Genomic DNA, 25,062 nt, shown 5'->3' on the forward strand with positions numbered 1-25,062 from the left:
ATGGCATCCTGGCCTGTACCAGAATTAGTGTGGCCAGCAGGAGCAGGACAGTGACCATGCCCCTGTACTTAGTGAACCACATCTCAAGTCCTATGTCCAGTTCTGGGTCCCTCACTGCAAGAAATACACTGAAGTGCTGAAGAGTGTCCAGAGAAGGGGAATACAGCTGGTGGAGAGCGTATAAAGTTCTATAGGAGAAGCTGAGGGACATGGGATTTTTAGCCTGCAGAAAAGGAGGCTCAGGGGTGACCTCACTACTCTCTACAACCACCTAAAAGTGGGGATCAGCCTGTTTTCCCAGGCTGCTACTGACAGGAGGAGAGGACATAGCCTCAAGTTGTGCCAAGAATGGATTTCTTCACTGAAAGCATGGTCAGGCATTGGAACACCCAGGGAAGTGGTTACACCACACAGAAAACTCAAACATAATTGCTTCATTCTTGCATTACATGCTGTTTGAAAATGGAGGAATTGTGCGATTTCTAGAGCCCTAACAGAACTTTCTGCCTCTTTAAAAAAAATTATATGCTTTCATTATCTTCTTTATTATTTATGCAGTACCATCTGTAACCTAAAGGCTATATAAATACAGATTTTGGTAAACAACTACAAGTTCATGGTAAATGGAAACCATGCAAACTTTTAAAATCCCAAGATGACAAGAAAAAAGATGCATATAAAACCTAAACACAGTACTTCAAACTACTTCAGACAAGTAGCTCCAGGTCACCATAGACCGAGAAGCAAAAAAACTACAGCTGCTGTGGGGAAAGAATAAAAACGTTGTATTTGTGGTATGAGACACGGAAGGATAAGGGAGAGAGACACACACACACACACACACATTCAACACTGAGCCCAAAGGACATATCAGGGGGTGATATGTCAGGAGACCCTGTTCAGTGACATTGCAAATGCTTTGTCATTAGAAATACTGAACAGACCTGGAATTGTTTTTTCTGCCTTGTTGTGCTGCCAGGTATCTTGTAAGAGTTTGGACAGATGGGTTTAATTTCCCTATCTGCAAACACAGACAGTGAGCTTTCTTGATACACTACCACTTCAGATCTCCTCTGCTGTTCATTGCTGCAGTCTTCCATCTCTCATCTTGTGCTGTGACCACAAATGATTCTGTGTTTTCAAACAGAAGTCAATACTACAGGACCTTGACTCGCCAAGAGAGGCTTGACAAAGCTGTGTTAACACATGAACACAAGCAACCAAGAAGCAAAAGTTCACAAAGCCTTGTGGAAGCTAGACGGCAGTGTTGGCACATGCTCTAAGGCACGGGCAAGCTGCTGCTCAGGGTTTGCACAGTGGGCTCTAACTGTGGAGACTGTTTATGGGAATTGTGTTTTTGTCATCTGAAGAAAAAATTCTTTATCATCTCTGAAACTTCAGACTCAAAAACAACAACCACAAAAGGGGTGCTCAGGGCACAGGACAAAGCAACAGCCAGGAAGGCTCAAGTGAAGTTCCCAAAGCATAAAGAACACACCGTTTTCTATTATAGTAAAAGCCGTTTCCTCCCTTTAATTCAAATTTCCACATGTTAGTAGAGGTCCAGTTGAACTGTGACACACCACTACATGAGCTTATCACAAAGAGGAAGTTACAGGTTTTGAAATGGCTCTTTAAATTCAAATGAAGGAGAGGTGGAGGGCTCTGCCACGAGCACTGGAAGAGACAAATGGTTAAAAAGATAAAGACCTTCAAAGACCATATGTTGCCCCAAGCAGCCGTTAATCGATTTTACTGTGGTTCAGTGAGTCTGGCTTGCTTTTAACGGTTCATTTGGCAAGTTGTTGCTGCAGTGATTTCTAATAATAATAATGTCATAATAATCTTTCAACTGGGTACAGATGTGTGGCTATTCAGGATTGCTCTAAAAGTGATTTCTGGACTTGGAGAGATGGAAAAAGATAGACAGTAAGTTAATTTAGTTCCTTCCTCTGTGGCACACATCACACTTAAGAACAGAAGGACAACAGTCACTCTAAGGAAGAGGAAAAGGCATTTTCTTCCACTCATTTTGAAATAATTGCAGCAGCTAAGAGCACAACATGACCAGTAGACAGAGACAGCATTTACTTTGTTCACACTACGTGTGTTACTGATTACAGTCATTAAGACAACAGATTTTTACTCAACAAACTCTTTTTTGGTAGAGTGGTTTTCACAGTTCTCCATTGCAAATGATATAAATGGTATTTTGACTTTATCGTTGCACTGATTCAAGCAGCAAAGTAATCACTTAAAAATTACAAACATGATGAACTGTAATTAGGGCCATATTTTGTTTTTTATTGTGAACCAAAAGCTCAGTGCCAGCATTAAATCACAAAAGGAAAAAGAATTTAAACCCAAACAAGTGAAATAATTTGCTGGTTATGCAGCTTGATAATCATATATTTTTTTCATCAGCTGCAGTCATCCTGCTGTCACTCCACATTGCTACAAAGGCTCTCAAACACAGGAAAACACATTCTGTGTTCTCTATTGTCACTTTTCAGATGTAACTGTGGGTAGACAATACATTTTGCAGCAGGTAGAAGTGCTTATTGCAAGAAAGAGAAATTTGTCCCACACTCTCCTTTTCAATTCCTTCCCCTTTTCCTTTCTTTAGAAGAATAAATTCAAAACCCATACAAATTATTCACCTGACTTGGGGCAAATAAACCCATCAAAATAAATAAAAGCATGAAATTTTAAATATCAAGCTCTCTGTAAACATCTGGAGTAGGCTTAAGATCCGTGTTAGACATGAAGCTTCCCATGACTGTGATAGTTGCTCGCAGTGACTTCAAGGTGACTGTTCACATACAAACACATGTGCTGACCGTCCAGGTAACGCAAATGAATTCAGCTTTAGCTACAAACAAGCACCAAACTAAAATCCTTGCAGGGTTGCTATTCATTATTTGGTATTTCTGTATCACTATGTGGTTCCTTTTGAATCATAAATTCACATACCAGAAAGGGACCAATTTGATTTTTATTTATGCGTCAACATGTGTTATAAGTGAGGTGGAAAATTACTGTAAGGGCTGTACACGTGTTGGGAGCCGAGCAGGGCACGGAAAGCTTCCACGACCGGGCTGCGAGTGACCCGACCTGCCGGTGGGGCAGGTGCCCGGATGCCTGGGAAATCGGGCTCCGGGAGGAGCCGTAACACACAAGAGCAATTAACTGCCACACAGCCCAGGTCACCGTGCTTTAGTTTCTCGGAGGGATGTCGGCTCGGCCCTCCTCGCCCCCGGCCTCTCCCTGCCCGCGGTGCCGCTCCCTGTCCGCGCCGCATCCCCGCGGCAGCCCGTGCCGCCGCATCCCAGCGCTGCGGAGCTTCCCTGCCCGGGGCTGCCCGCAGCCGGCCCGCACCGACACCGCCGCCCCGGCTGCCGCCGTGCCCCAGCCCCGCTGCTCGCTCGCCCGCGCCGGGGACGCGCTGCTGCCGCCGCCGCCGCCGCCGCTCGGGAATCGCTCCCGGACGCTGCGGGAGCCGCGCAGCCTTGAGCTGCTCGCAGCTGCCGAGCTCCGGCCGCTCGGCTGACCCTCAGCGGGCGCAGCGACCTGGCCCCGTCTTCTGCTTCTTCCTCGCTTTTTCCATCTCTGCTCTCTTGGGTAGGAGTACCCCAGCGGGACAGATACCTTCTTTATCGATAAACAGATCTCAGATATAATACTGCTTCGTTTACACTTTATTTTCGTCCAAGAAATCCATCTCAAGAATCCTCCTCCCGTTCTATGGCAGGGACACCTGCGTTGAGATGAAGACAGTTTAACTCCTACAGAAAGTAGGAATCACAGTTAAAGAAGTGGAGCAAATCAAGGAAATCATTCTTTGCTTCCCACAGGCAGGCAAGTGTTCACCCATCTCCAGAAGATCAGGGAGATGCTGCTCATCATGCTTACATCATGTGTAAGGATGACTTGGGAAGACTAACGCCATGAATCTCAACTCCCTTTCCTTCCTCTTCCCCCCCCCAGATTTGTGTGCTAAGCATGGCACTATAAGGTATGGGACTGGGATATTCCTTAGGTCAGTTGTGTCCCCTCACAATTCCTTGTGCAGCCTCCTTCCTTCAGCCTCCTCACTGGTGGGGTAGGTGAGGAGCAGCAAAGGCCTTGGCTCTGTGCAAGCACTGTTCAGCAGTAACAAAAACATTCCTGTGCTATCAAGCTGTGTTTATCACAAATCCAAAACAAAGCCCCATACCTTCCACTGTGAAGAAAGTTTTGGCTATCCAAGCCAAAACCAGCACACAGACCATCCTCTTCTCCTCATTCTTAGATGCCTGCATAAATGATGACTAGGTTTTGCACGTAACCTGGAGCCTTTTTAGAGGAGTGTCTCACCTGAAGTGCTGTCAGACCCTGGTGCCTCTGTATGGATATGCCTCTGGTTCAAGGCAGGCTGCAAAGCTATGCCTGCTGGCCTCCTCCCCACACAGCACCCACACCAGCACAGGCAGCAACTGGGGTCTTTCTCTCCCACCTTTCTCTCACCTGCTGCTATGAACTGATCTTGGCTGCTGTATCCCTGCACAGGTTTTGTTCTGCTGGTGCTACAGAGATGGCTTGGGCTCCAGGTTGTGTCTCTTCAGACGGTGAGCCCATTAAAAATTTGTACAATATCATATCTAAAAGGGTAGAAGTAAATTTGCACTTTCAATTTTCAGGCCATAAGGGGCTGATGCTGCATTACCTAGAGTCTGGCATCAGGCACAAAAGTTGGCTGGTGTCCAAAGGAATATCTGAGGGAGTAGTTTTGGATTATAGGATTCTCAGCCAGATCCTAATTTGCTTTTTACCTTGTGCTAGATTGGGAATCTCTGTGAGGAGCAGACATTGGAACCAGTGTTTCTACCTGGGCCCAGGGAGTGGGCATATGTCATGGGGTGACTTTATGATGTCTGTATCCCCAGTCACCTGGTTTATGTTACATATTAAGTTCTGCACATTTAAGACTGGCTTTGAGAGGGAAGTGGGGGAAGAAAAAGCTGCAGTTTGTGTTGAGGAAAAACATCACTCCCCCACATCCTTGGACATCACCCACATCAATGGATGTGACTGTGGTGTGTGCAGCACGGACAGACAGCAGGACAGAGCTTTCCTTTGCTTTTGGTTAGTTTAAGCTAGTTGAGGCAGAGAAGTTCCATGGACTGGTTTTATTTTTCTTGGATCTTTTCAAACCTGCTCTGGACTGAAAACCCAGACACATACCGGGATCTCACACCTGTGGTCCATCAAGACCTGGGCCTCGGCACTTTCCAGCATCAGAGGGACTGATTAGAGACTGAGCGAGCCCAGCTACACCCCACAACAAGGACTTTCCTGGATGTGCCATCTCTTTGAACAGCAAGAGGTTTTATTGTTTAACATTACTCAATTTCTATTAAATAAACAGGTTTTTTCCACTTTTCTCTAAGGAAATATTTTCCCGAACCAGTTGAGGGAGGGGCCGCTTGAATTTGCTTTCTGGAGGGACCCCATTCAGAGGTTTTCTCCAAAATTTTCCCTAGACCAGGACAGCATATTAAATTTCCATATTCAGGATGACCTCCTGACTGTGTGATAGCAACAGAGACCAGGGGAGATGCAGCTTCTCTTGCTCAGCTTTCCCATTCTCTTGTCTCAGTTTTCTTCATCACCCTGTCCCCTTCTCCTTCCTCCTTAGTGTCTGCATGACAGTGATCCATATGGCTTTAACAGAATATCATTAACCTGCAGCACTATGGAATGCTGGTGCTTTCTTAAAAACCTGACACTTTCTATTTTTATGGTCTGTGAAGTACAAGCAGCTCAGACCAAGCTGAGGGGCTGACCTGCTGCTATGTACTGATCTTGGCTGCTGTATCCTGCACAGGTTTTGTTTTGCTGGTGCTTCAGAGATGGCTTGGGCTCCAGGTTGTATCTTTTCAGATTGTAAGTCCATTACAAATTCGTACAGTATCACATCCAAAAGGGTTGAAGTAAATTTGCACTTTCAATTTTCAGATATACATATGGAAACAAGGATGCCTTTGAAACTTGAAAAAGAGAATGGAGATTTGCTCTGTTTCTGTATTTCAAATTCTCTTCTTGCCCCACCCTCATCTATTTTTTGTCCTGCTTTCACAAGTGCTGCAAGAAATGAGCTAAGTTTTCTTTAAAACACAACGAATAAGATGTGGCACAGCATGACTGTGCTTGTGCTCTCCTTCCACCACACTGTAACTTCAACTTGTTCACATGGCTTTTTAAGCAAGAGTATGATAACAGCTTGTATCATATGAAAAACAAGGACTCTCCATTTTTGTCAGTCTAGGTTGCATTTTCCTTTTTTAGTGGCTGGATAAGCAAATATTTGCTGCATTTATTTCATGTGGTTGCTTTCTGCTCAGTGTTTATGTTATCTCTTTATGTAGTACTATGCCATGTAAATTTGGATGGAGAGGGTGTAGATTTTTATATTTCAGGCTGATTGCAAACCTTCCTAGCATTTAGCAGCTGTTTTGCTGGCAGCCAGTTTAATCACGTGTCCATGTAAAGGAAAGCACACGTGATTATATTTGTAAACTGCCTTTTTGTGATTATCAAGATAAGTTATTTTACCTCAGAATTAAAAAAAAAGAAAAAAAAAGTCTTAAAAACTGTAGAATCCCGCTGGACACCTAACTTTCCACACTCCAGGAATGCTAAAATTTAACAAATTAAATAAAAAAATGAACCTTTAAACCTTCTCAAATCACCAAGTTTCATCTTAAAAGGCTCCTCAAATATCTAAAGCTCAAAGCATGTAGATTGTACCTTTGTGACTGAAAACCTTTGGGGGGTTTGCAGCAGTTCTTAACTTTTGTACTCTGAAACAGAGGAACATAAGGCATAGTATCAGATTTCAACATTTTATATATTTTCTAGTGGAAGTTGCTTATGTAATTTAAATGTGCAGCATCCGCCTGACTCTGAGAACTTGCCACATTTACAGAGCATGCGGGGGCTCTGAAAATCAGGCTTTTCCATATTGGCTGTTTATATGTCTAAAGTATGTTTAATTTAAAAAAAAAAAAAAAAAGGAAGATAATTAAATGGACAAGTGGCTGCTTACCTGGGAATACTCTGTGCTTGCAGAGCTGCAGTTTGAATGGGTCTCATAATTTGCTGCTATTTATTTATTTCATGACCTGACCGTTTATAGGCAAGTACAAAAAGAGCTTGTTTTTTTTTCTTTCTCCAGCTGCAACATAATGATGTGGCATACAATAAAAGCAGCATTTCCACTGCATACAAGGAGCAGAGGAGGGAGCCCCAAAAGCCCTTCTGTGTGCAGGGCTCAGCTGTCATGGAAGCAAGAGAGGATGTGAATTAACTTTGTTATTCTCTCCCTTATGGTCTCAACTTGACCTGGCTCATCCTCTATAAGGAGCTGCTGTTATAGTAGTATGTCACTTCAGTCCCTGTTCACAGTGTTGGCAGTTTTTTTCAGAGACACAAGAACAAATAATTTGAGGGTAACTGGCTAAGGCTTCTAGTGAATTTCCATACAAATTCCCAGTTAAATTTTTCAGTGCAGGATTCTGCTATTGTCTTACACCAGTTTCTGCAGTCTTGGGTTGGAATGCTTTTTCTGACTTTTTACAAGTGAAAGCATAGGTTATCTTAGTAGTGTTCACACCTGCCATGCATCTCTTTTTCCAAGGTTCCTGTTTCTACATTCAGTGCTATCATTACATTGCAATGAAGGACCAGAAGCTGCCCAGGATCACAAAGCAACACCTTTGTCAGTTTTGAAATACCTACCAAAGTGTATTACAGGGATTCTTGTAAGAACTGTCTTGCTAGTATCCTTCTCTCAGAAGGATGGAGTCACTGCTGGTTTTACTGCTCTTCTTTTGAGGCACTGGAGTTAGTCACTGTGTGGACAGTCTGGAAGCTTAGACATTGTGACCTAAGAGAACAATATGCATGAAATCCTTTGAAGGTTAAAAGTTCTGTATATGTGGTTTTCCCTATTAGTGAGTGTGAAAGGTTTTCAATGCTGTCCTTGCCTATCTGTAAAAGCATGTGATATAATTTCTTCCCTTTATCAGGATTGTTGGTTTTGCTTTTTCCAGCTCACCTTTCTGCTTTTGTAATGGCTGCTGCTCCTAATGCAGCTTGCATCTGCTTTATACAGTCTCTGCTGTCTTACAGTTCTACACTGCCTTCAGTCTTGAGCAGAGCCAAAAGCAAAGCAGATCCTGGCCACAGAACAAGATTGCCACATGGACCATCTTTGAAATAACAACTTTGGTTTCTTCCTTTGCTTAACAGCTTCTGTTTCAGGCCCTTTTTGACCCAGTTCTCACATAGCTTGAGAACTCATTGCTCACTTTGTGTTTGCAATATGGCTCACTCTCTTCAGTGATTTCCACTTGACCTTTCCAGTTTAACTTGATTCTTTGCCATCAGCTAACCAGAGGGAAGGCATTGAGTGTATTTAAGGCGTCAGGTTGCTAATGTGGGCACTGTTTGGCCAGTGGATGTGCATCCCTGCAGGAGCGTGAGGAATGATGGGAGGATGTACAGCTGACTGGTAGAAGGCAATGCATTTCAGAGCTTGGAGGCTTTGCATAGGAGAGCCTGTGCCAGGGAATATTAAATATTATTCCATGTTCAGAAATAAAGGCAGATCATGCTAATTTTTTTTCTATCTTCCCTTTCAATTGTTACCCAGGGAACTCCTAAGAGGGGCATGCAATTTTGCAAATACTCAGTCTCTTTGGTAAGTAACTACACGGTGTACATACTTGATCTTTTCAATTATGATACTGGTTTAGACTGTATATGTTCTTTCATGTCCAGGAGACTGAGTCTGTGTTATTGCTTAGACGATAAAAATTAATTTTCATTTAAAGCAAATTTTATTTTTTTCCCTTAGAACATGATTATTTTATAAAGTAAAATAGCTCACTAGATTGTGAGAACTGTGTGGCTTAAAGAAGCAGTTGTGGAAGCTAAACCTTTTATTTCTGAGTTTCTGACTCAATTCCCATTCACATATTAGTGAGCAATGCTGCCATCCAACAGCTGCCTGCAGCTCATATCAAAATGAGATGGCTGCTTAAGACCAGTCCTTGAGACTGCAGGGAACTGAAGGAAAGGAAAAAAAAAAGTAAGACCCTCAAATCTCTACTGCAAGTTGGGACCCTGTGGGCACCCTTTGGCTAAGAGCCAAGAGCAGAGACAGGAGATGCACACAGATCATCTGCTTCGAAAAACTCCTGATCTTAGTGAGTAAACTCAGCCCCTCCTTCACAGGTCAGGATGTGACTCATACTCCAAGGTACTTTGCGGCAGGAATGACCTGACTAGCCAAATGGTAATCCTAAAATGTGGGAGGTACTAGGTGCTTTCTGTTAGCTGAGAGATTACAGAAGAAAGCAATTTTTCACCAAAAGCCAGCACCAGTAAGCTGCCGACAGATGCATCTCCCGACTCCAAATGCCCCATCTGCCTGGATAGATTTGACAACGTTGCATATCTAGATCGCTGCTTGCACAGGTTCTGCTTCCGCTGTGTGCAGGAATGGTCAAAAAACAAAGCAGAATGCCCACTCTGCAAGCAACCCTTTTTTTCCATTTTCCATACGATTCGTGCTGAAGATGACTTCAAGGAGTACGTGCTCAGCCCTTTAGAAACCAGCTCCTTTGCCAGCCCTGATGGCCGGAGGTTTCGTTATCGCACTACCTTAACGCGGGAGCGCCGCGCGCGCAGTTCCCCTTCCCGGCGGATGCTGTCCCCTCCAGATAACGGGATGCTGTTTGAAGGGTTGTCGAGTGAGCCGACGCGCCGGAGACACAGAGAGATTCAGCAGATGATCAGGAGGCTGGCCTCAAGGAGAAAGGCCAGCGCAGAGGGCAGATCTCTGCGACAGATCCAGGAGGAGGACATGATCAGCTTCCGCAGGGCTCTGTACCGCACTGGCGTGCGCATCCGCAGCATTCAGGACGGTGGCCGCTATCGAGAGATTTCGGCAGAGTTCTTCCGCCGCAACCCTGCTTGCCTGCACCGCTTGGTTCCTTGGCTGAAGAGAGAACTTACAGTCCTGTTTGGTGCCCACGGATCTCTGATCAATATTGTGCAGCACATAATCATGAGTAATGTAACTAGGTACGATCTGGAAAGCCAGGCCTTTGCTGATGATTTAAAGCCATTTTTGCTGAATCGGACAGAACACTTCCTGCATGAATTCATCAGTTTTGCTCGTTGTCCTTTTAACTTAGAAGCATATGACCAGCATGCCAATTATGACTGTCCTGCACCATCATACGAGGAAGGAAGCCACTCAGACTCCTCGATTATTACAATATCTCCAGATGTGGTGTACCCACAAGGGCCAGATAATAGTCTGTCTGTACCTGGTCTTGGCCAGGCCCCCTGGGATGATGAAACTCCAGGGCCTTCCTATTCCATTTCAGAAGAGGTTCGTGCAACCATAGCTTCTCCTCTGGAGTCCTCAGAAAGTTCTGATGAGGACTCTGCTTCAGGGAGTCGGAGAACCAAACTGCAAACTGGCTTACAGGCTAATGCTGACTCAAACGACAGTGGCTCTTCCTCCGACAATTGTGTCATTGTTGGGTATGTTAAGCCATTAGCTGAGAGAACCCCAGAAGTGGTTGAGCTGTCCTCTGACTCTGAGGAGTCCATCAAGGAAGAGAAAAGGGAAGATGTCAAGAAACAGCTACCAGTCCAGTGTCACAGCTGGAGTGACAGTGAACCAAGCAGGAGCTTCTCACCTCATTCCCCACCATACAGGAAAGATGTAGGAAGTTGCAGAAGATAGATACAGTGAAACTAAAAGACCATGTGAGCTTGTCTTTAGAGCTTAACTTTAAAGCTTGCCTGTCATCAGAGTATTGCCAATTTCATACCTTGATTTTAAGTTACTAAAAAGCTATGTATGCCTGCCAGGAGATAACAAGACTGGAATGACTGGACTGGGCAATGCACGAAAAATACTCAGAAATGCCTGAATTCCAGGAAACGGAAGCTCCTCTGTGAAAATGTCTTTTCAATCAATTGTAATTACAGCTGTCCACTGATAACCTCAGGGCCAGGTTGATGAGATATTAGATTAATGCCATCAGGTGTGCTGGACTTCACAGTCAGACTGATTTAATGAGTTGCCTCAAAAGGTGTTATAACGGATGTGAGTTTATCTCCTCACTGCATGACTAGATCTCATTGTTCAAAATCAAGTTGCCTAATCTGGCAGACAGTGCAGCCTGGAACATCAGCTCAGCAAGCAAGTCTAAGCCACTGGAAAGTGTCTCTTCTAAAGGCAGAGGTGTGGTTCTGCCTTGACATGGTGCCAGAGACCCAGGCTAGTTCACCACCACCAAGGCAGCACACCAAGAATGGGACACACTCCAGGAGCAGGATGACCTGGAGTGGAGCTTAGAGCTATTGCTCGACAGCATGTCCTGATAGTTAGAGCCGAGTGTGGAGGCAAGGATTGAGGAGGAGGCTCTTTGTATGGGTTTCAGGAACTGGTTTATTGTCTGAAGGGGTCAGGGACAAATAGCAAAAATCAAAGGGGTATAGGGAATTATATATAGGGGCAGTTCAGGAGTAGTTACAAATTCTTGACCAATAGGGAAAACTCGGGGGAGGATCAGAGGGTGAGATTCACTGAGTTCCAACAAACAGGGAAACACAAAGAGGGGACACAAACTAACAAGCAGATGAACAATCCACTGGGGCATTGTGGTTTAGAGGAACTCCAAAGGGGAGGTCCAAGCCAGGGGTTGGTACAAGGCAGGATTGACAGGAACTCACTGGAGCAGGGGCAGGGATCAGAGTGGATTGACACTCAAGGGGGAAAGCTTAACATAGGACTGACACCCCAGCGGGGAGGGACAGAGAACATTCTGGGCGAGGAGGCAGGGCTGTAACACGGATTTGCAGACAGCTGAGGGGGTACAACTTGGGGCAAACCAACTGAACTGAAGGGTGACAGAGCATACTAACAGAACATAATATTTACAACACAAAGAACACAGAGGCACTGCAACACTACCTGATGCTTAAATACTATTTTATTAATATTTTAATTAATGAGTTAAAGTTATGAGTTATGAATATCAGGAAAACAGCTCTTTAATGTTTGCAGCTTTATTGGAAACAGTCGGAGAAGAGGGCCCATGGGGTGTGCACCGCTGCTCCTAAGATGGTGTGGAGGAGGAGGATGCCAGCTCCGTCATCCGGCAGGTCTGGGTCTCCTGTCCTAGCAGGAGTTTCCAGCTAGACACTTTGCTGACTTTAGATTCATGGTCTCTATGGCACTCTTGGCTCTATAGCTAGTGTGACAAAGGTGAGACCTTTTGACCAGAGCCTTGATGTTGTCCCGTGTCTCTTCTGGTCAGAGGTGTTACTCCAATTCTTTATTTGCACAGTGGCTCATTGTTTTAGGGGTCCTTACTAGGTAATTCTCTCTTTGCTAAGTCTTATGGGAGTCCCATATTTATATATTAGGTGATGTAGTCTCCTCCTCTATAGTCTAAGTTAGTTTACCATCTTGGATGAACGTGGAGCAGCAGGGGCAATAGCCAGTGGTAAGGGAGTTAACACTGGAGCAACAATTCATAACTAATCATTGAAACTTGATTTACTTAACAATTCATTACTAACACTGGAACTTTTTATCAACTCCTTAACTATTTATTCTCTACTATATTCTCCCCTGTTCTTCTTTGATCAGGCTCAAACCTGCATCAATCAGCAATTACTTCTTCTTGAAATTACATTTTTCTTAATTTTTGATATTGGTTGTAAATTTGCTTGGCATCTTGATGTTCTTCATCATTTATTACTATGATTTATTTCCTTTCTATTAAGCCCCTTTGGTATTGTTAGGCTTGCTTGTAGCAGATGTTACAACTCAAATTATACAGGGGAGCATGAAGGGTAGGAGGATTAGACTAGTAATTATACACACGACAAAAAAGGTTATTTTCTCCCACCAGTTCCCTTTTAATGACCAGAAATTATCCCACCAGCTAGTATCGAACATAGGGGTCCACTTCTCTAGCTCCAACATGGGCTAACTTACGGATGTCTTTTGAAATATTTTTAATGACTTTAGTCATCTATTTCTAGGCAGCATTCACAGGAGTTGAATTTTCTACATATGCCCCCTTCATTGGCTAATAAATAATCTACTGCTAACCTGATTTGATACGCTACAGTTCTAGTCTGGGATAGTTGGTCACTTACGTGGTCTAAAGCTAGGGAAGTCTTGGTTTGATACCATTTTGAGTACTGTCTGCAATCTTATAATCCAGTTTAACAAATAAATTTGGGTTCAGTATCCCCAGGACCCATCTTGAGCCCAGGTTGCTGGCCCATAGGTGTGAATTATCTCTTGGAGGGTCCACATCTTGTTTTTCTGTGTTTGCATTCCTCTGGCACTGTTGGACACGATGTAGAAGTGTGGGTTCAATGCAGCACACTAGAATGAGTTACTGGGGAAAGGGGCCTTTATTCTCTGAACTTTTCAGCTTTTATAGGGTCTTACGCTACAGGTTTAACATGATTGGTCAAGGGAACACCACCTCTTGTCCCATTGCTGGGACAAGAAAAAAATACACTATCTGCAGTTATACAGAACTGTTTTGAGAAAGTAAAATGGTTTACAAATATCGTCCTTGAGCAAGAGAGCTCCCAAGAAACTTTCCCTTGGGAACAGATCATGAACATATCCGGCTGTAATTCTCTCTGGCTCAGAGAAAACCGGGTCTACATTCCTCCAATTTCAATTAAGTTTCATTTTCATCGGCCAGGTTTGTCTAAATCATTATGTATTGGGACCCCTTAGGTTTGATCCAGACTCTTTTGAAAGTAGGAAAAATGACAGTTTAATAATCCCAGTAGTACAACTGCCAGTCCAATCTCCCGTCAATTTAGTGTAAGCCACATTCCCGGATATCCAAAACAGGTTTTCTCAGGCTTCCCAAAAGATGTCACTGACAGTCATTGGAAACTCCCAGTACTTGTATACCTCTCTCACTCCCCAAAATGGATTTATTCCCTTTCTGGCACATTCATGTAATTTATATCTTTCCTGGTAGATACACCCAGTTTCTTTCCTCTCAATGGACCAGTACCTGTTGGGTTATTTAGGGATCCGCCTAACAATAGGATGTTTTACTTTTAAGTATCTTCTACAGGACATTTCCCCTACAATGGTTTTATACATTTCCCCCTTTCATAGATACACACTCTTTTCCAATTATTTTAGACTTTAATTCCCACCATTCTTTTCCCCTCTGTCCAATAGCTGGTACCTTCTGTCTTCTTTGTAGAAGAAATAAGATTTCTATTGGTCCCAAGCTGATCCCTTCCCAAGACCAGACTTTAGCCATTTGGGTATTCCCACAGATCCAACAATTCATTAAATTTAATTTTTACTGATCTTTTCTACTAAATTGATTAACTACTTTTTCTCACGAGATGCTTCTAGGTTTTTTTCTCTCATTCATTGATGTTATGATTTTCTTTTACCAAGTCTGATACACTTTTGAACTTCGAACTTATTTTCAAAGCAAAGCCAAGCATCTCCTATAGGACACTCCCCAAGTAATCGTTGCCAATAAGTGGTTATGTTTCATAAAATCCAATAAGTCTTCCTGTCCTCTTGACAGGTTGCTAACAGAGAGAGGTTGACACAGTTTTAGTTTAAATTGGTATGTACTCGTATTAGAGATCTGTTTTCCTCTCCCTTGTAAAGATGGCAGTAACATTTAGTACATGGGCTCTTCTGACTTCCTAGAGTGTCTTTGACAAGTAGGATCAGTAGGAGCATTCTCAGGAATCTGGTATGAGGCATTCCTTCATACTCTGTGACCACTGGGTTGCATCTAGTGATTGGAGTGCTTATTTTTAAGTGGAATGTTTGTTCACCCAGCCTTGCCTCCTGGTTACGCTTCCTTCCTACAGAAGACCCCACTGGTTTTAGTACAGGGTCTTTTATTCTCTTAGTGCCAATACTCTACTTTTTCCCTACCAATTTACTTTTTGCCCTAAGGGTTGTTCTATAGGAGATTGATTTACACTAAGATTGGAGTCAATCAGGTGGAGAAAGAGGAAGGGGGATATTTTAACCCTTTTAACACAAAAATATGCATTGCTACAATTTTCAACAATCTTTAACACTTTGTTTGTTTGTTTGTTTGTTTTAGCTATAAACAGTCTTTAACAGTCTTTAGATTTCCTCTGGAGGATTAGCTTTAGATCATTTGAGTACTTGGTCACAGTCCACTTGTTAGAAGATTCAGTAGGTGATGTGGTTGGTTCTGACTCTTCAGTGGGAGGTGGCACAGGTCCTTTAATCCAGGTTATATGTGACCACCCCTTCTCCTGGGTCTGTATGGCTGTATTGGTGGTGAGCAGGCCTGAAGAGGGCCTTCGAACTTAGAAGTTAAAGCTGCAGTGTTCTATGGTTTAACTAACACCCAGTCTTCTGGATCAATGTTATGTACCTTAGTGTTTGAGGGAGAGGTCTGGGGAAGATAACCTTTTTTCCTGAGATCTTCTAATGTACGCCCTATGGCCTTTAGGCATTTTGAGGTGGCTGCCTCCTCTTCTGGATAAATTCCAGTGCTATATGGGGTTATCAGGAAGGGGAGTCCAAACATAATTTCATAAGGTGACACTCTGATATCTGATAGGGCCTTGTTCTATGTTGTAACAGTGATAAGAGTAGACACTTAAGCTAATCCATCTGGGTTTCTGCAACTAATTTAGTTAACACGTTCTTGATGGTTTTATTCATTCTTCCAGAGCTCTGGGGATGACATGGGTTATGCAATCTCCATTTCATTTCCAAGGCTTCAACGACTTGTTGTAAGACCTGGGCAATAAAATGCGGACCCCGGTCAGAATTAACATTATTTATTTACCCATATTGGAGAATGATATTTTCTAAGATTGCTTTTGTGACCACTTGTGCTGGCTCTCTTTTGGTTGGGAACACCTCCACCCAATGGGTGAGGTGATCCATGATTACTAACAAATGTTTATATCCCTGAACAGGGGGCATTTCTGTAAACTCCACTTGCACATTTTGGAACAGCCGCAGGGCCAACTCTCTTCCTCCAGATGGTACTCTTCTCATTACTTTCTGATTAATTCATTGAGAGGTTAAACATCCTTTAGTAACTGCTTTTGCTACATCATATGCTCCCATACACATATGATTCCTTAGAAAGTGGTCACACAAGCCCTGTATTCCCCAATGGCTCAACTTGTGTAAGTCTACCATCATCTTTTGAGTTAAAGACTTATTTGAAATTCGCTGCCCGTCAGGGGTGCACCATTCTCCATCCTTCTGCTACCCTCCCATCTTTTCTAACTCTTTTAATTCTTTCTCATCAAAGACTGGTCTTTCTTCTTTTCTCTTTTCACTTGGTGTTCCCTCTGTTTTAAGAATTTTAAATGGACTCTCGTATTCTAAGGACACTTCTTTCACTACCTGATCAGCTAATCAGTTCCCCTTTATTTCAAGGGTGTCCCCTTTTTGATGTCCTTTTTATGTGAACTATGGCTATCTCTGTTGGCTTCCTTAGGGATTCTAGCACTAATTTTATTGGCTCTGCATGTATTAAGTTCTTGCCCTTAGAGTTTAAATATCCTTGTTCTTCCCATATTTTTCCAAATGTATGGGCAATCCTGAATGCATACTGGGAGTCAGTATAGATGGTTCCTTTGTCTTGTTCTAGTAAATCCAGCCCTCTCTTTAGGGCATAGATTTCACAGCACTGGGCAGACCAATTCAAGGATAGCTTTCCTTTCTGTTTAACTTGTATACTCTGTCCGACTATGACTGCATACCCTGAGGCTCATTTACCAGCTACTATTTGTGATGACCCATCTGTAAATAAGATTCTCCCATATGGGAGGGGCTCATCTTCTAAATCTTCCCTTGCTTTAGTTTGCATCTTAATAACTTCCAAACAATCATGCTTCAGGTCAGTTAACAGCCCTCCCATAAGGAACTGGGCTGGATTTAAACATTTCAAAGTGACTAATCTGAGGCCCTCAGTACTCATTAGGATTACTTCATATTTTAGTATTCAGGAGTCAGACACTGTGGGGCCCTCTGACTAAATACAATTTTCACATTGTGCAGGGTATGAACTCGGATCTTTCCCCTCAAGGGAAGTTTCTGTGTGTCTTCTGTTAAGGTAGCTGTTGCTGCTATCACTTGTACACAGGCTGGCCACCCTCTGGCTACTGGATCTAGTAACTTGGAAAGATATGCAACTGGCTTTCTGAACCCCTCCCAGTCTTGTGTAAGGACTCCATAAGCTATCCCCTCTTCTACATTTACAAATAGATGAAAGATTTTTTAAGGTCTGGCAGACTTAGTACAGGGGCAGAGGATAATTTAGTTTTTAAATCCTGAAGCTATTCTTCATCATTTGAGGTTCAGGTTAACAGTTTTGTGTCTACTAATTCGTCATATAGAAATTTAACGCTTCTAGTGTACTGATTGAGCCATAGTTTGCAATACCCAGACAAGCCTAATAATTTTCTAACATCTCTTTGTCTTTGGGGCAGGGATTGTCAGAATTCCTGAAATTCTCTCGGGGCTTAACTTTTTGTACCCTTGGCCAATTATATGTCCCAAATATGTTACTTCCTGTTCCACAAATTGCAGTTTCTTTTGCGATACTTTTAGACCTTTTTCCCCTCAGAAATTTAGAAGCTGTATACTGGAACTTCTAACTTTGTCTGGTTCTTCTCCTGATACAAGTAAATCATCAATGTATTTTAAAATTTGTACCCCATTTTCAAGTATAAACTGTTCCATGTGTTCTTCTTAGAGCTTGTCCAAAAAGATTCAAGGGTTCTGTGAACCCCTGAGGAAGACACATCCAACTTAGCTGCTTTTTTTTTTTCCCTTTCAACATCCTCCCATTCAAAGACAAACCTTTAAAATTTAAAAACCTTTAAAATTCCTCCCTGTTAGAGGAAGGCATTTTAGAACCATGCATGCTCCTTAAGTACTTGGCTCAAGAGATTATACAGGTTTTAAACTACCAGGTCCCTCACAACCATTCTTCTATTAACTTCTCTTAAATCTTGCCCTAGTCGATCTAGACCTTCCACCAGCCTTCCTCACCACTAGTATGGGAGTATTATGTGGAGACATGCATGGTTCTAAAATGCCTTCCTCTAATAGTTGGTCAATTACTAGGGTTAGTCCTTTCTTTCCCCCTGGAGAAATTGGATGCTGCCTTACCCAAATGAAATGTCTTTCTGCATTTCTATTTTTATTGGTGGAATATTCAAACAGCCAAGTCTTCTCTCTCCTGCCCACATGTTCGGGTTGATTTCATCTATATCTCTCTTTGTTATGACCATTATTTGCACTGCCATTTTTCCTTCCTTTGGGAGTACTCCAATTCCCAATTTGATTTGTAAATCCCATCCCAATAAATTGCAACCTAATTTAGGGATATAGATGAAATTAGCTCGATACTTTCTTGAATTTCCTCTAATTTCTACATCTTCTATAACCTTGGCCCCTGGTACTTTGCAGACTTTTCTACTGACTGTGACCCCTGTTGGTAATTTAGTCACACATGACTTGTCTGCCCTTGTGTCAACTAAGAATTCAAACTCATCACTCTGGGGACCGATCTCAAAATTTACTAAGGGCTCTTCCAGATGGTTCATTATATTCCCCAGAGTACAGAGCCCCTGACACCCCTAGTCGTCTCCTTTCAAGATTTTCTCTAGAATTTCTTGCTCCTGGGCTATGGCTTCATCAAACTGGAATTTCTTACAATTTCTTTTTAGGTGTCCTTTCTCTCTGCAGTAATAACAATATTTGTCACTGGGTAGAGCCCCAGCCCCTTTTGATTTAATATAACTTTTTTCTCTCTTGAGTGGTTCTACTCACCCACCCTTGTTGGCTCCCACACTTCCTTCAGCTATGGCTACCATAATTTTAGCTTTTGTTTTCATCTTCTCTTTTTCTCTCCTCAGGTATACCCTTAAGTCTTCTCTCAGTAGTTCATTAACACCTTTTTCCTGCCATGTATTCTTTCTAACTTTCATCTGATATCTGGCCAGCATTTAATCACAAACTGTACCTTGAGGAGGACCTGGCCTTCTGGGCCATCTGGGTCAACATTAGAGTAAAGCTGGAAGTTTCACCTCAGCCTGTTAAACCATGCTGCCAGAATTTCATCTTCTTCTTGGGTGCCATCAGAAGCTAGCTTGGTATTACTCCCTCTAGGAACCGATTCTCTTATCAGGGACCAGTAATCTCTCATATTCCCTCTCCCTTCCTCTTTATTAGGGTCCCAGTTGGGTTCCACTGGGAACATTGCCACAAAGGGCATTTTCTGGTCACCTAGGGGCCTGGGTAGGTTTTCTCACTCCCACATTCTTATTCCTGCAGTTCTTATTAATCGAGTCTCTTCTGGGGAAAATAGGATGTTAAAGATGGAGTTTAATTCTTCCCATGTATACATATTAGGACCCAAGAATTGATCAATTTGATTCGCTATTCCTATCTAGCCTTCTACCAAACTTCCCAATTATTTCTTAAAGTTCCTAACTTCAGACACAGTTAAGTGAGTGTTTACAAAACCAATCCCACCAGCTACCCCACCCATGGGAACTTCCCTGAGGGGGAACAGTTTTTCCACCTTAGCTGCTTTGCACCGGGTGTTACAACACGGTCCATCATCAGCTATGGATGGAACTGACTGTCACCCTTGGGCATGAGATAATGGAACATTGTTAGGCTACTTGTCTGTGGTGGAGGAGGAAGGGCAGAAACTTGCTGGTGAATAAGGGGTGCATGAGATGGCAGAGGTAAGGGGACAGTGAGTGAGGGGTAAAAAGGGCAAAGAGAGGGTTGGGGGGAGTGGTGGAGGTATAACTGGGTTAGGGGGTGGTAAACGGATGGCAGCTGGAAGAGTAGGGGGAATTGCACAGCAGGAGGAATTGGAGGAGGGATTGGAGGTACAGCAGGGGTAGGAGGAGGTAAGTAGTCAAGAGGGTCCCAGTTTTTGTTAACTTTCTTTGCCTCTTCTTCTACTTCACCAGCTTGCTTTTCCTCTTCTAGTTTATAGACTTGTATTTTTTTCCTCAGAGGCGTACTTTAGCCAACAGGTGATGTACTATATCTGTTCTATATCTGGGTCCTCCTGAGTACTCAAATTTTGATGTAATTGGATACACAGCCACTTGTCTTGTGTTCCATACCCCGGCCACTCTCCCTGTAAGTTTAACTCTGGCCATACCATTGTACAATAGTGGACCGTATTTGTCTGATCTAATCCTCTTGTTACTTCCCAATTGTCACAGTTGTTAAGTAGTTTTCCTAAGGGACTATTGGGAGGAATGTTTTTAATCTTATTCTTTCTTGGGGAATTTACTCTCTTACTATAACACTTCTGCATATCTTCTCAATGGGTCTTAAAAAAGCCTCTAATGTGCCTCTACTCAAACAGAGGAATACTGACAGGCAACACAATGATTAACAACTCAAGCTTGTTTGGCCCTTTCAATTTTTCTCTCATTTTTAGTATTTAACTCAAACATAAACAGTTCAAATAACTCCTTTTGTCTGCTTAACTTAACTGCTTGCACTCACAGTTCCCACATTCCTGCTGTCAAGGGAGGGGAAAGAGTCACAACAAGGGATAATCTTTATTGGAAACAGAATGGGAAAGTGTTTTCACATCACACTCTTCCTGGACCCAGAACTCTCACTCCATTCACTCCCGCTGGCCTATGCAAGAGTCTTCTTTTCTCTGCCCTAAGCCTAGGTCCAATCACTCCTTGGTCAGACCTTTGGGTCTGGCACCTTATCCTTGCCAGATCCCACCAGGCTTCTGTGCCTCGCCTCCTTGAGACTACTTAGGTACACTTTCAATGCCAAGGAGCCTTAGCGGTAGAGACTCGGAGCCTTCCCTGTCTGATTCTCCCTTGGACAGACTGCCCCAGCTCTGGAACCGTATTATACTTGTTACAGAGTAAAAAAGTCACTGAAAACTCTCTGCTTGGACCTATTTGCCGTACACTCCCTATTGCTAGAGACTGAATTAATAGGACCCCCCACTTCCACCTTCCACCTGGGCTTAGCTTGGCCATGCCCCCTGTGGGAATGGTCTCAGCAAAAGGGTAATTTTGGGATTCATTGCCTTGCCTGGCCTGGACTCCCCACTTTAGTACCCTTAGCCCTGGACCACAGCCTCTCCCTGGACCGTGGCCTCTAGTGGGTTTACAGCCCTGTGGCACACTGAACCCCCAGCACTACCATCCGACCCTGGGAACTCGAGCACTCTTGGCTCCACTTGGTGCTGCCAGTGTACTCGGGGCACCCTGAACCCTAGTAGGGACCCATGTCCACCCCTCCAGAGATTGTGCATGACTCACAGTACCCTGATCCCCTGTCCCCTCAGAGATCTGTTCAAGGGTTGCACGCAACTCACCCTATCCGAGCCCCCTGCGAGCCTGGAGGTTCGCTTGGGGATGTGCGCCACTCACTACTTCTCTAGGCCTCACTGACCACCTCCCTCAGCATGCCCCAAGGGTCACCTGCCAAGCCTTAAGGGGCGGAAGGCCTACCCCTTTTGTGTGCCACTCATACTTCTGTTCCTCTGCAGACTCGGAGGGGGGCCCACTTTATCCCCCTGGGAGGAGCTCACTCACTCAGACTTCTCTTGCTTTCCTCCGTTTCTGGCTGGGCCCCTTGTGGGAGTCTGGAATCGCAGTACTAGGAGGTTCTCACTCACATCAGGGATCTGAGCTGCCAGCCCCCATCTCACACACACACACTCACACACACCTTTTGCTCACCTCCCACTCCCACCACCAGCTTTACTTAATGATGCTATTCTGCACCATCTGATCCCAGACTGCTTCCATCCAGTCCAGATAGGGCCAGCTATCCCAGAGGCCCGTTAGGGAAAGCAGCCACCTGTCTAGTCCCCAGCCCTCTTCAGGTGTGGCCGAATCCCAGACAAGCACCCAAGACTGTTATGAATACTAGGGAACCAGCTTTTTAGTGTTTGCAACTTTATTGGAAACAGTCGGAGAAGAGGGCCCATGGGGTGTGCACCGCTGCTCCCAAGATGGTGTGGAGGAGGAGGATGCCAGCTCCGTCATCCGGCAGGTCTGGGTCTCCTGTCCTAGCAGGAGTTTCCAGCTAGACACTTTGCTGACTTTAGATTCATGGTCTCTATGGCACTCTTGGCTCTATAGCTAGTGTGACAAAGGTGAGACCTTTTGACCAGAGCCTTGATGTTGTCCCATGTCTCTTCTGGTCAGAGGTGTTACTCCAATTCTTTATTTGCACAGTGGCTCATTGTTTTAGGGGTCCTTGCTAGGTAATTCTTTTCCTGCTAAATCTTATGGGAGTCCCATATTTACATACTAGGTGATGTAATCTCCTTCTCTATAGTCTTAAGTGGTTCACCATCTTGGATGAATGTGGAGCTGCAGGGGCAATAGCCAGTGGTAAGGGAGTTAACATCAGATCAGCATTTCATAACTAATCATTGAAACTTGATTTACTTAACAATTCATAATTAACATTGTAACTTTTTATCAACTCCTTAACAATTTATTCCCTAGAGCAGGGCAAAGGGTGAAAAATACCAAGATGGCTCAGCTGCTGTCAACTGCTCATCACCCATGTGCCTCTAAGCCACCCCATCCCCCTTTTTCTGAAGGTAGGCAAGGGACAGAGAACACCCAAAGTGATGTGGGTCTGCTACCATCTGCCTGCTGTCTCGTGTCTTCCTTCACCCCCTGTCTTTCCATATTCCCTGTTCCCTGTCCAGGAAATGGAAATGTCATGTTGTCCTAGACCCCCTCCTTCCCAAGGTGGCACTGGCCATGCTGTCTGGGATCCCTCTTTCCCACCCTTACTCATTCTTTTCCGGCCCCTAAGCCTTCCCTTCCCCCCGAATAACTCCTCTGGTTCCACCCCTTTCTCCAGATGCTCCACCTCTGGGGGCTGTGCCTTTTCCCTTGTGGGTGACAGCCCCTTCTAGAAAGTCTAAACTACAACCTGAGCTCCAAAGGCCAGCATTTTATCAGGACCATCTGGAATGGCAACACCCATGATATCAGTGCCAGAGGCAAAGAACTCTGCCCCTCCTAAGAGGAGATCAAAGAACTACTCCCCTCCTAAGAAGAAAATCAAAAACTGGAAGAGACTGAACTAAAAAACCTGTATTTTTTATTAACTATCCCCACTGCTTCATTTTCCCAGCTGCTGTCTGAGTTCTAAGTGTTTGTTTTTAGTTTCATTTGTTTTGTGTTTGTTTGTGCAATGTGTTTTGTTGTTGGCTGCTGGTGTTTTCAGTGTCCCACAAAGCAAGGCGGGCACTTGAGGGGGGGGCTAGGTTTTCTATTGTATACGTTTTAGAAACATTCTAAACTCCAAATCAAAGGTTAATTTAAAAGGGCAGTTGTGAGGTGCTCCCTGCCCACGGGGGCAAAGATTAAGTTTCAGATAAACATTGTTAAAGTGAAAGGCGTGGCTTTAAAGCCCGGGAAGAGTGGATTCCATCCCTCTGCCTAGGGGGATGAGCCCAGGAAGAATTGCCCCACCCTGGACCCTCCTGCAGTGGCCTTGTGGGGTGGCAGCCCAGGGAGTTCAGATTGGGTTTGGGTCCCTGGGGTTTCTCCCTTGCTATGTTCCTCTTAGACCCCAACCTTAAAACTCCATCCTGGTTCTGTCCCATAAACCCACCACCTTGTCTCTGTTTGGGGCTCTCTGTCTCTGGATCTAAGCTGAGTTTGTTCCTGTGTTGAAGAAATGATTTCCTGAGCAGAAACCCATCTCATGGAGTCCCATGCTGGTCACTGGTAAACTGTAGCCTCCCTGGAAACGATCCTGCAGCCCTGGAACACAACACTTAAACGTATTATAAATATAGCAAAGGAAGAAATAGGCTTTTTTCTACCTTTTTTTCAAAGGCATGACTTTGCATCTGCTGAGCTGATTGTGTCAGGAAGGAGAGTCAAACTTCAGTTTGGTGGATATGGCCTTGTTTTCTAAAGGGCAAGTGGTTTCAGAAGTCTTTACTTTGCATTTTGCCCCCTGGGAGGGATGGGGGTGTGTGCCTGATTGGACAGTTCTCTACATTCACATGCATACCATCAATTTTTTTCTTTTTTTTCATTTGCGTTTTTCACAAAACATAGCAGAGAAAGAAGCATTTATTTTACTGAAAAACATGACTGTCAAAATGTAAATTATCAGCAGGCTGCAGGCACAGCTTCCTGTCTTCTAAAACTAATAGTAACTCAGTTCTATGTGGCAACTGACATTGTCCACTTAATTCAGCACAGAAGTTTTATACAGATTTCTAAAGCATCACTAATAGTTTCATTATCTAACTTAAATAGCAAAAACCAACAGAGGTGAGTTATACTTGACCCTGAGGAAGCAACAGAAGAACATATGCTTATTAATAAGAATTGTACTAAGCTATTTTTAAAATATCTTCCAAAACTAGAAGTATGTACTCTTCAAATGAGCTCTTTTCCCAGAAGCTGTTTAGAACTGTGGCTGAACAAGATAAATTGGCCAACAACAGGCTGAAGCATGAGTGAAGTAGTTTTGAGATGTAGTTATGTTTCTTTCTTCCTCATGGGTAAAGGCCTCCTAATTAAGACAAATTGATAGTGGTATTGACTTACTCATAGACTATCTGTGGGTGAATCTTGCACAGAAAACACAGCCAGTTTATTCTAGTTTACCAATATCTATCTTAAGAAAGCGTGACTTTCTGAGCTTTTAATATTCCAGGAAATTGCAAATTATCTTTTCTATCCATTCAAATGTAAAGTTAATGATTTGAGATGCAACCCCTTTATAAACCATATTAAACTACATATTTGTACAGAGACTTTGTCCTAATATATCTCATTATATCTGGAATAGTAATGAAAGTTGTTTCTGAATTTGTAGGTCTGTCCTACTATTTATTGTAAAACATTTCTTTTTATCCAAAAGCAAAATTCCCTACACAATTTGGTTCATTGTTGTTTGGTGTTGCACTG

General features: G+C 43.5%; 1 protein-coding gene across 1 annotated transcript; it reads left to right on the forward strand.

Annotated features, from left to right (window-relative positions):
• The first annotated feature begins 8,713 nt into the window (after nucleotides 1-8,713).
• On the forward strand, nucleotides 8,714-10,819 carry LOC107215857 (E3 ubiquitin-protein ligase Topors-like). Its single transcript, XM_015652213.2, has 2 exons — nucleotides 8,714-8,743; nucleotides 9,389-10,819. Exons 1-2 carry the CDS (start codon nucleotides 8,714-8,716, stop codon nucleotides 10,802-10,804), a joined length of 1,446 nt encoding a protein of 481 aa, XP_015507699.1. The 3' UTR covers nucleotides 10,805-10,819.
• Nucleotides 10,820-25,062: the final 14,243 nt, after the last annotated feature.

Source organism: Parus major, chromosome Z (assembly GCF_001522545.3).
Source record: "Parus major isolate Abel chromosome Z, Parus_major1.1, whole genome shotgun sequence".
Lineage (NCBI taxonomy): Eukaryota > Metazoa > Chordata > Aves > Passeriformes > Paridae > Parus > Parus major.